General features: G+C 45.7%; 1 protein-coding gene across 2 annotated transcripts in view; it reads left to right on the forward strand.

Moving 5' to 3' along the window:
• The window catches only part of LOC139406365 (neuroplastin-like), a 56,177-nt gene that overhangs the window by 32,480 nt on the left and 12,713 nt on the right, over window positions 1-10,984 (forward strand). For both annotated transcript variants that reach the window (XR_011633982.1, XM_071148890.1), the window contains 2 exons: window positions 8,393-8,567; window positions 9,177-9,271. Coding sequence is in view for 1 of the 2 variants with exons in the window: in XM_071148890.1 (XP_071004991.1) it covers window positions 8,393-8,567; window positions 9,177-9,271 (270 nt within the window). In the remaining variant the exon portion in view is untranslated. The remainder of the gene's footprint in view (window positions 1-8,392; window positions 8,568-9,176; window positions 9,272-10,984) is intronic.

Genomic DNA, 10,984 nt, shown 5'->3' on the forward strand with positions numbered 1-10,984 from the left:
TTCCCTCCCGTCTACACTGAGACCATAGTGTTAAGTAGAGGTCCCTCCCGTCTACACTGAGACCATAGTGTTAAGTAGAGGTCCCTCCCGTCTACACTGAGACCATAGTGTTAAGTAAGGTTCCCTCCCTCCCGTCTACACTGAGACCATAGTGTTAAGTAGAGGTCCCTCCCGTCTACACTGAGACCATAGTGTTTAGTAAGGTTCCCTCCCTCCCGTCTACACTGAGACCATAGTGTTTAGTAAGGTTCCCTCCCGTCTACACTGAGACCATAGTGTTAAGTAAGGTTCCCTCCCCCCCGTCTACACTGAGACCATAGTGTTAAGTAAGGTTCCCTCCCTCCCGTCTACACTGAGACCATAGTGTTTAGTAAGGTTCCCTCCCGTCTACACTGAGACCATAGTGTTTAGGAAGGTTCCCTCCCGTCTACACTGAGACCATAGTGTTAAGTAGAGGTCCCTCCCGTCTACACTGAGACCATAGTGTTAAGTAGAGGTCCCTCCCGTCTACACTGAGACCATAGTGTTTAGTAAGGTTCCCTCCCGTCTACACTGAGACCATAGTGTTTAGTAAGGTTCCCTCCCGTCTACACTGAGACCATAGTGTTAAGTAGAGGTCCCTCCCATCTACACTGAGACCTTAGTGTTTAGTAGAGGTCCCTCCCGTCTACACTGAGACCATAGTGTTTAGTAAGGTTCCCTCCCTCCCGTCTACACTGAGACCTTAGTGTTTAGTAAGGTGCCCTCCCATCTACACTGAGACCTTAGTGTTTAGTAAGGTTCCCTCCCGTCATCTACACTGAGACCATAGTGTTTAGTAAGGTTCCCTCCCGTCTACACTGAGACCTTAGTGTTTAGTAAGGTTCCCTCCCGTCTACACTGAGACCATAGTGTTTAGTAAGGTTCCCTCCCGTCATCTACACTGAGACCATAGTGTTTAGTAAGGTTCCCTCCCGTCTACACTGAGACCTTAGTGTTTAGTAAGGTTCCCTCCCATCTACACTGAGACCTTAGTGTTTAGTAAGGTTCCCTCCCGTCATCTACACTGAGACCATAGTGTTTAGTAAGGTTCCCTCCCGTCTACACTGAGACCATAGTGTTTAGTAAGGTTCCCTCCCTCCCGTCTACACTGAGACCATAGTGTTAAGTAGAGGTCCCTCCCGTCTACACTGAGACCATAGTGTTTAGTAAGGTTCCCTCCCTCCCGTCTACACTGAGACCATAGTCTTAAGTAAGGTTCCCTCCCCCCCGTCTACACTGAGACCATAGTGTTAAGTAAGGTTCCCTCCCTCCCGTCATATCTACACTGAGACCATAGTGTTTAGTAAGGTTCACTCCCTCCCGTCTACACTGAGACCATAGTGTTTAGTAAGGTTCCCTCCCGTCTACACTGAGACCATAGTGTTAAGTAAGGTTCCCTCCCGTCTACACTGAGACCATAGTGTTAAGTAGAGGTCCCTCCCGTCTACACTGAGACCATAGTGTTAAGTAGAGGTCCCTCCCGTCTACACTGAGACCATAGTGTTAAGTAAGGTTCCCTCCCTCCCGTCTACACTGAGACCATAGTGTTAAGTAGAGGTCCCTCCCGTCTACACTGAGACCATAGTGTTTAGTAAGGTTCCCTCCCTCCCGTCTACACTGAGACCATAGTGTTTAGTAAGGTTCCCTCCCGTCTACACTGAGACCATAGTGTTAAGTAAGGTTCCCTCCCCCCCGTCTACACTGAGACCATAGTGTTAAGTAAGGTTCCCTCCCTCCCGTCTACACTGAGACCATAGTGTTTAGTAAGGTTCCCTCCCGTCTACACTGAGACCATAGTGTTTAGGAAGGTTCCCTCCCGTCTACACTGAGACCATAGTGTTAAGTAGAGGTCCCTCCCGTCTACACTGAGACCATAGTGTTAAGTAGAGGTCCCTCCCGTCTACACTGAGACCATAGTGTTTAGTAAGGTTCCCTCCCGTCTACACTGAGACCATAGTGTTAAGTAGAGGTCCCTCCCGTCTACACTGAGACCATAGTGTTTAGTAAGGTTCCCTCCCGTCTACACTGAGACCATAGTGTTTAGTAAGGTTCCCTCCCGTCTACACTGAGACCATAGTGTTAAGTAGAGGTCCCTCCCGTCATCTACACTGAGACCATAGTGTTTAGTAAGATTCCCTCCCTCCCGTCTACACTGAGACCATAGTGTTTAGTAAGGTTCCCTCCCGTCTACACTGAGACCATAGTGTTAAGTAGAGGTCCCTCCTGTCTACACTGAGACCATAGTGTTAAGTAGAGGTCCCTCCCGTCTACACTGAGACCATAGTGTTAAGTAGAGGTCCCTCCCGTCTACACTGAGACCTTAGTGTTTAGTAAGGTGCCCTCCCATCTACACTGAGACCTTAGTGTTTAGTAAGGTTCCCTCCCGTCATCTACACTGAGACCATAGTGTTAGGAAGGTTCCCTCCCTCCCGTCTACACTGAGACCATAGTGTTTAGTAAGGTTCCCTCCCGTCTACACTGAGACCTTAGTGTTTAGTAAGGTTCCCTCCCGTCTACACTGAGACCATAGTGTTTAGTAAGGTTCCCTCCCGTCATCTACACTGAGACCATAGTGTTTAGTAAGGTTCCCTCCCGTCTACACTGAGACCTTAGTGTTTAGTAAGGTTCCCTCCCATCTACACTGAGACCTTAGTGTTTAGTAAGGTTCCCTCCCGTCATCTACACTGAGACCATAGTGTTTAGTAAGGTTCCCTCCCGTCTACACTGAGACCATAGTGTTTAGTAAGGTTCCCTCCCTCCCGTCTACACTGAGACCATAGTGTTTAGTAAGGTTCCCTCCCGTCTACACTGAGACCATAGTGTTTAGTAAGGTTCCCTCCCTCCGTCTACACTGAGACCATAGTGTTTAGTAAGGTTCCCTCCCGTCTACACTGAGACCATAGTGTTTAGTAAGGTTCCCTCCCTCCCATCTACACTGAGACCATAGTGTTTAGTAAGGTTCCCTCCCGTCTACACTGAGACCATAGTGTTTAGTAAGGTTCCCTCCCTCCCGTCTACACTGAGACCATAGTGTTTAGTAAGGTTCCTTCCCGTCTACACTGAGACCATAGTGTTTAGTAAGGTTCCCTCCCGTCTACACTGAGACCATAGTGTTAAGTAGAGGTCCCTCCCATCTACACTGAGACCTTAGTGTTTAGTAGAGGTCCCTCCCGTCTACACTGAGACCATAGTGTTTAGTAAGGTTCCCTCCCTCCCGTCTACACTGAGACCTTAGTGTTTAGTAAGGTGCCCTCCCATCTACACTGAGACCTTAGTGTTTAGTAAGGTTCCCTCCCGTCATCTACACTGAGACCATAGTGTTTAGTAAGGTTCCCTCCCGTCTACACTGAGACCTTAGTGTTTAGTAAGGTTCCCTCCCGTCTACACTGAGACCATAGTGTTTAGTAAGGTTCCCTCCCGTCATCTACACTGAGACCATAGTGTTTAGTAAGGTTCCCTCCCGTCTACACTGAGACCTTAGTGTTTAGTAAGGTTTCCTCCCATCTACACTGAGACCTTAGTGTTTAGTAAGGTTCCCTCCCGTCATCTACACTGAGACCATAGTGTTTAGTAAGGTTCCCTCCCGTCTACACTGAGACCATAGTGTTTAGTAAGGTTCCCTCCCTCCCGTCTACACTGAGACCATAGTGTTTAGTAAGGTTCCCTCCCGTCTACACTGAGACCATAGTGTTTAGTAAGGTTCCCTCCCTCCGTCTACACTGAGACCATAGTGTTTAGTAAGGTTCCCTCCCGTCTACACTGAGACCATAGTGTTTAGTAAGGTTCCCTCCCGTCTACACTGAGACCATAGTGTTTAGTAAGGTTCCCTCCCTCCCATCTACACTGAGACCATAGTGTTTAGTAAGGTTCCCTCCCGTCTACACTGAGACCATAGTGTTTAGTAAGGTTCCCTCCCTCCCGTCTACACTGAGACCATAGTGTTTAGTAAGGTTCTCTCCCGTCTACACTGAGACCATAGTGTTTAGTAAGGTTCCCTCCCGTCTACATTGAGACCATAGTGTTAAGTAGAGGTCCCTCCCATCTACACTGAGACCTTAGTGTTTAGTAGAGGTCCCTCCCGTCTACACTGAGACCTTAGTGTTTAGTAGAGGTCCCTCCCGTCTACACTGAGACCTTAGTGTTTAGTAGAGGTCCCTCCCGTCTACACTGAGACCTTAGTGTTTAGTAAGGTTCACTCTTCACTCAACATCCTCTGTTTTCTCCTTCTCGTAGGCCTACTACCTTAGGAGAAACATATCTAACCCATCTCACCCACCCTAACCTAACTAACCCATCTCACCCACCCTAACCTATCTAACCCATCTCACCCATCCTAACCTATCTAACCCATCTCACCCACCCTAACCTAACTAACCCATCTCACCCACCCTAACCTAACTAACCCATCTCACCCACCCTAACCTAACTAACCCATCTCACCCACCCTAACCTATCTAACCCATCTCACCCATCCTAACCTATCTAACCCATCTCACCCACCCTAGCCTAACTAACCCATCTCACCCACCCTAACCTATCTAACCCATCTCACCCATCCTAACCTATCTAACCCATCTCACCCACCCTAACCTAACTAACCCACCTCACCCACCCTAACCTATCTAACCCATCTCACCCACCCTAACCTAACTAACCCATCTCACCCACCCTAACCTATCTAACCCATCTCACCCACCCTAACCTAACTAACCCATCTCACCCACCCTAACCTAACTAACCCATCTCACCCACCCTAACCTAACTAACCCATCTCACCCACCCTAACCTAACTAACCCATCTCACCCATCCTAACCTATCTAACCCATCTCACCCACCCTAACCGAACTAACCCATCTCACCCACCCTAACCTATCTAACCCATCTCACCCATCCTAACCTATCTAACCCATCTCACCCACCCTAACCTATCTAACCCATCTCACCCACCCTAACCTATCTAACCCATCTCACCCATCCTAACCTATCTAACCCATCTCACCCATGTTACCCATCTCACCCACCCTAACCTATCTAACCCATCTCACCCATCCTAACCTATCTAACCCATCTCACCCATCCTAACCTAACTAACCCATCTCACCCATGTTACCCATCTCACCCACCCTAACCTATCTAACCCATCTCACCCACCCTAACCTATCTAACCCATCTCACCCATCCTAACCTATCTAACCCATCTCACCCATCCTAACCTAACTAACCCATCTCACCCATGTTACCCATCTCACCCACCCTAACCTATCTAACCCATCTCACCCATCCTAACCTATCTAACCCATCTCACCCATGTTACCCATCTCACCCACCCTAACCTATCTAACCCATCTCACCCATCCTAACCTATCTAACCCATCTCACCCATCCTAACCTATCTAACCCATCTCACCCATCCTAACCTATCTAACCCATCTCACCCATCCTAACCTAACTAACCCATCTCACTCATGTTACCCATCTCACCTTTTGTGTTCTTTCATATTTCATTGTTAGAAATGTTTGTGTATGTTAGGGTAGCTCCACATTTTTAAACATGGCTTTGGACAGGCTCATGAATTTACATTTGAGTCATTTTGCAGACACTCTTATCCAGTGAATATGTACTGTATCTATACTGAACAAAAATGTAAACGCAACATGCAACAATTTCAAAGATTTGACAGAGTTACAGTTTATATAAAGGAAATCGGTCATTTGAAATAAATAAATTAGGCCTTAATCTATGGATTTCACATGACTGGGAATACAGATATACATATTTTGGTCACAGATACCTTGAAAAAAAAAAGTAGGGGTGTGGATCAGAAAACCAGTCAGTATCTGGTGTGACCACCATTTGCTTCATGCAGCACAACACAACTCCTTCGCATAGAGTTGATCAGGCTGTTGATTGTGGCCTGTAGAATGTTGTCCCCACTCCTCTTCAATGGCTGTGCGAAGTTGCTAGATATTGGCGAGAACTGGAACACACTGTCATACACGTTGATCCAGAGCATCCCAAACATGCTCAGTGGGTGACATGTCTGGTGAGTATGCAGACCATGGAAGAACTGAGACATTTTCAGCTTCCAGGAATTGCCATGCATTATCACGCTGAAACATGAGGTCATGGCGGCGGATGAATGGCATGTCAATGGGCCTCAGGATCTCGCCACGTTATCCCTGTGCCTTCAAATTGCCATCGATAAAATGCAATTGTGTTAATTGTCCGTAGCTTATGCCTGCCCATACCATAACCCCACTGCCACCATGGGGCACTCTGTTCACAGCGTTGACATCAGCAAACCACTCGCCCACACAACGTCAATACACGCGTTCTGTGGTTGTGACGCCGGTTGGACGTACTGCCAAATTCTCTAAAACGACATTGGAGGCGGCTTATGGTAGAGATATTAACATTAAATTATCTGGCAAAAGCTCTGGTGGACATTCCTGTAGTCAGCATGCCAATTCCACACTCCCTCAAAACTTGAGTCATCTGTGGCATTGTGTTGGGTGACAAAACTGCACATTTTTAGAGTGGCCCTTTTATTGTGCCCAGCACAAGGTGCACTTGTGTAATGATCATGCTATTTAATCCTGTTCTTGATATGCCACACCTGTCAGGTGGATGGGATCATCTTGTCAAAGGAGAATTGCTCCCTAACAGGAATGTAAATACATTGGTGCACAACATTTGAGAGAAATAAGCTTTTTTTGTGTGTGTGGAAAAATTCTAGGATCTTTTATTTCCGCTCATGAAACATAAGACCAACACTTTACATTATTTTTTGTTTAGCATATATAAATATATATGGTTCTGGGTTACGAAGGACATGGCAACCTATCAAAACACTAGCCCTAAATCACTACCCAGTCCCAGAACCCTGACTTCTAACCTTTAACCCCTATGTCAGCTCTACAACCTTCTGTGCTGAATTGCTGGATGCCAAGTAGATTTCAAATCAACACTGACTGCTCTGTCTGCAAATCAATGGAGGTAGAGACCAGAGCCATTTATAGACATCCTGTATAGACATACCAGCTCTGGTAGGGGAAAGTACTCATACTCGATGTGTACGGCTCTGGTATGGGAAAGTACTCATACTGTATGTGTACGGCTCTGGTAGGGGGAAGTACTCATACTGTACAGTATGTGTACGGCTCTGCAATGGGAAAGTACTCATACTGTATGTGTACGGCTCTGGTAGGGGGAAGTACTCATACTGTATGTGTATGGCTCTGGTATGGGAAAGAACTCATACTGTATGTGTACGGCTCTGGTAGGGGAAAGTACTCATACAGTATGTGTACAGCTCTGGTATGGGAAATTACTCATACTTTATGTGTACGGCTCTGGTATGGGAAAGTACTCATACTGTACAGTATGTGTACGGCTCTGGTATGGGAAAGTACTTATACAGTATGTGTACGACTCTGGTATGGGAAAGTACTCATACTGTATGTGTACGGCTCTGGTATGGGAAAGTACTCATACTGTACAGTATGTGTACGGCTCTGGTATGGGAAAGTACTCATACTGTATGTGTACGGCTCTGGTATGGGAAAGTACTCATACTGTACAGTATGTGTACGGCTCTGGTATGGGAAAGTACTCATACTGTATGTGTACGGCTCTGGTATGGGAAAGTACTCATACTGTACAGTATGTGTATGGCTCTGGTATGGGAAAGTACTCATACAGAATGTGTACGGCTCTGGTATGGGAAAGTATTCATACTGTACAGTATGTGTACGGCTCTGGTATGGGAAAGTACTTATACAGTATGTGTACAACTCTGGTATGGGAAAGTACTCATACTGTACAGTATGTGTACGGCTCTGGTAGGGGAAAGTACTCATACTGTACAGTATGTGTACGGCTCTGGCAGGGGAAAGTACTCATACTGTATGTGTACAACTCTGGTATGGGAAAGTACTCATACTTTATGTGTACAACTCTGGTATGGGAAAGTACTCATAATGTATGTGCCTACCACTCATTGTGCTTGTTTGAAGTGAACTACAGGGTTGTTTAGTAACACAAGCCTGTGTGATGTCTCTATCAGGGCTGGGGTCAATTCCATTTCAATTCAGTCAATTCTGGGAGTAGCCTGAAATTCCAATCCAATTTTCCTCATTGCTTTTCAACTAATTTCAATTATCTACATTGAAAATTACAAGAATAAGATACCATTTGAAATGGAATTGACCTTAACCCTGATGTCTTATCGGTGTTTCAGAGCCTTTCATCAACTGAAATGTACATTTTCCTCATTGTTTTTCAGTTTATTTGGAACCGTCAGTTTAACTTCATGTGTTGAATGTATTGAAATGGAATTGAATATTGGAAGTGTTTTATTGGTGTTTCAGAGCCTTCCATCAACTCGTCGGACCACATCATGCTGCCCACTGATCACCACAGCCTGCCCATCACTTTGCAGTGCAACCTAACTTCAGCCCACAGTGCCCACAAGGAGAGCTTCTGGATGAAGAATGGGGAGGAGATCCAAGAGACCCGCGGAGAGAGAGCCAACACTGAGTACTAGTACGTCCCCATCTATAAGAGTTTAACAACAGTCATGGCAGGGAGAGTTTAGATCATTATCTTAGATAATTGTCTGTCCTCCTATTTCCTTATTTTTTCCTTATATGTAATAAAGCCCTTATTGGTTAATAAAGTAGATCGGTTGGGCCCTCTTGTCTCTTCCTCAACTCTTTTTTTGAATTGACATCCTAGTGTATATTTTTGATGATTGATTGGGGGCTTGGAACTCTCCCCTTCAGTCCTATTTAGTGTTGTGTTGAGGGTCCCTGGTTGTCACGCTGGAGACCCGGGTTCATTTCCCCCGACGGGGAGCTTTAAACATATAAGTGTTGATTAACTTTGAAAAGATCCTCTCTGCCGTGTTAGAATTCTGGGGGTTTCTTGATTGTTCCTGATTATTAGAAATGTTGAAGATGGGTTGGTCTAGGTCCTACAGTATTTGCCCCGCTTGCCCCCTTATGGGTAACAGTCCTCTAACCTAAGTGCACATTTCTGAAGAAACGACAGATTATTGGAACACAGGCAATGCCTCTGACATCAGAGTGCCTTTCAGAGTTAGAACTAAACGAGGATTGATTGACTTGTGGTGTTTGTTTTGTGTAAATCCAGCCTGAAGAAGCCCCGAGGAGAGGATTCAGGGGAGTACATGTGTGTCTACACCTTCGATCAGGCCCCGTCTGCTAACGCCACCATCGAGATTAAAGGTACGACCTATCCCTAATCCTCCGTTAACATAACATAGTGTTGTATGAGGTTAGCCACACCATCGAGATTAAAGGTACGACCTATCCCTAACCCTCCGTTAACATAACATAGTGTTGTATGAGGTTAGCCACACCATCGAGATAACATAACATAAAGGTACGACCTATCCCTAACCCTCCGTTAACATAACATAGTGTTGTATGAGGTTAGCCACACCATCGAGATTAAAGGTACGACCTATCCCTAACCCTCCGTTAACATAACATAGTGTTGTATGAGGTTAGCTACACCATCGAGATTAAAGGTACGACCTATCCCTAACCCTCCGTTAACATAACATAGTGTTGTATGAGGTTAGCCACACCATCGAGATTAAAGGTACGACCTATCCCTAACCCTCCGTTAACATAACATAGTGTTGTATGAGGTTAGCCACACCATCGAGATTAAAGGTACGACCTATCCCTAACCCTCCGTTAACATAACATAGTGTTGTATGAGGTTAGCCACACCATCGAGATTAAAGGTACGACCTATCCCTAACCCTCCGTTAACATAACATAGTGTTGTATGAGGTTAGCCACACCATCGAGATTAAAGGTACAGTACTACTCCCACCCACCAGTGTTGAATAGTAATTCACATGAGTCATTCACATGAATCATTCACAAGTCATTCACATGAATCATTGACATGAATCATTCAAAGGCGCAATGATGACCTAATAGGTTGCCCAATTTAGCACTGTCATATAGTCCCTGAAATACCGCCTTTCATAGAGCCTCCCTGCCTACATCAGACCTGGGTTCAAATACTATTTCAGGTATTTCAATTACTTTTCAATATATTTCCAAAACAAGTATTCAGAGAACCTTTATTTGAAAATACACTTGGAAGGTGTTTGAAAATACTCAAATACACTGACTCACACATTCCCATGCATTGAATCCAGGTATTTGATAATATTATTTGAAAAAAGTATTAACTAAAATACTCAAAAGTACTTGTTTTGTGCAGTGTATTTGAAAATACTCAAATAAGACAGAAAAAAACATATTTAAATAACAAATACTCAAATACACATGTATTTGTCCCCAGGTCTGGCCTACACCACCATTGAGTGTTGAATGGTAGACATTGTATTAGGTACACCTCGTTCACACAAATCTATTGCTTCTGCAAACAGTGAGTCACATGGCTGTGGCTTGCTACTCTATATAAAGCAGGCAGACAGGCATCGAGGCATTCAGTTACTTTTGATTAAACGTTAGAATGCGCAAAGCTAGTGACCTAAGCAACTCTGAGCGTGGTATGATCATCAGTGCCAGGCGTGTCGGATCCAGTATCTCAGAAATGTCCTCCTGACACGACAGTGTCTAGGGTTTACTGAGAATGGTGCGACAGGCCTCCCGAGTGGTGCAGTGGTCTAAGGCAGTGCTAGCTGTGCCACCAGAGATTCTGGGTTCGAGTCCAGGCTCTGTCGCGACCGGGAGACCCATGGGGCGGCGCACAATTGGCCCAGCATCGTCCGGGTTAGGGGAGGGTTTGGCCGGCAGGGATGTCCTTGTCCCATCGGGCACTAGCGACTCCTGTGGTGAGCCGGGTGCATTGCATGCTGACACGGTCGCCAGGTGTACGGTGTTTTCTCCGACACATTGGTACGGCTGGCTTCCAGGTTAAGTGGGCATTGTGTCAAGAAGCAGTGCGGCTTG

Source organism: Oncorhynchus clarkii, chromosome 4 (genome assembly GCF_045791955.1).
Source record: "Oncorhynchus clarkii lewisi isolate Uvic-CL-2024 chromosome 4, UVic_Ocla_1.0, whole genome shotgun sequence".
Taxonomy (NCBI): Eukaryota; Metazoa; Chordata; class Actinopteri; order Salmoniformes; family Salmonidae; genus Oncorhynchus; species Oncorhynchus clarkii.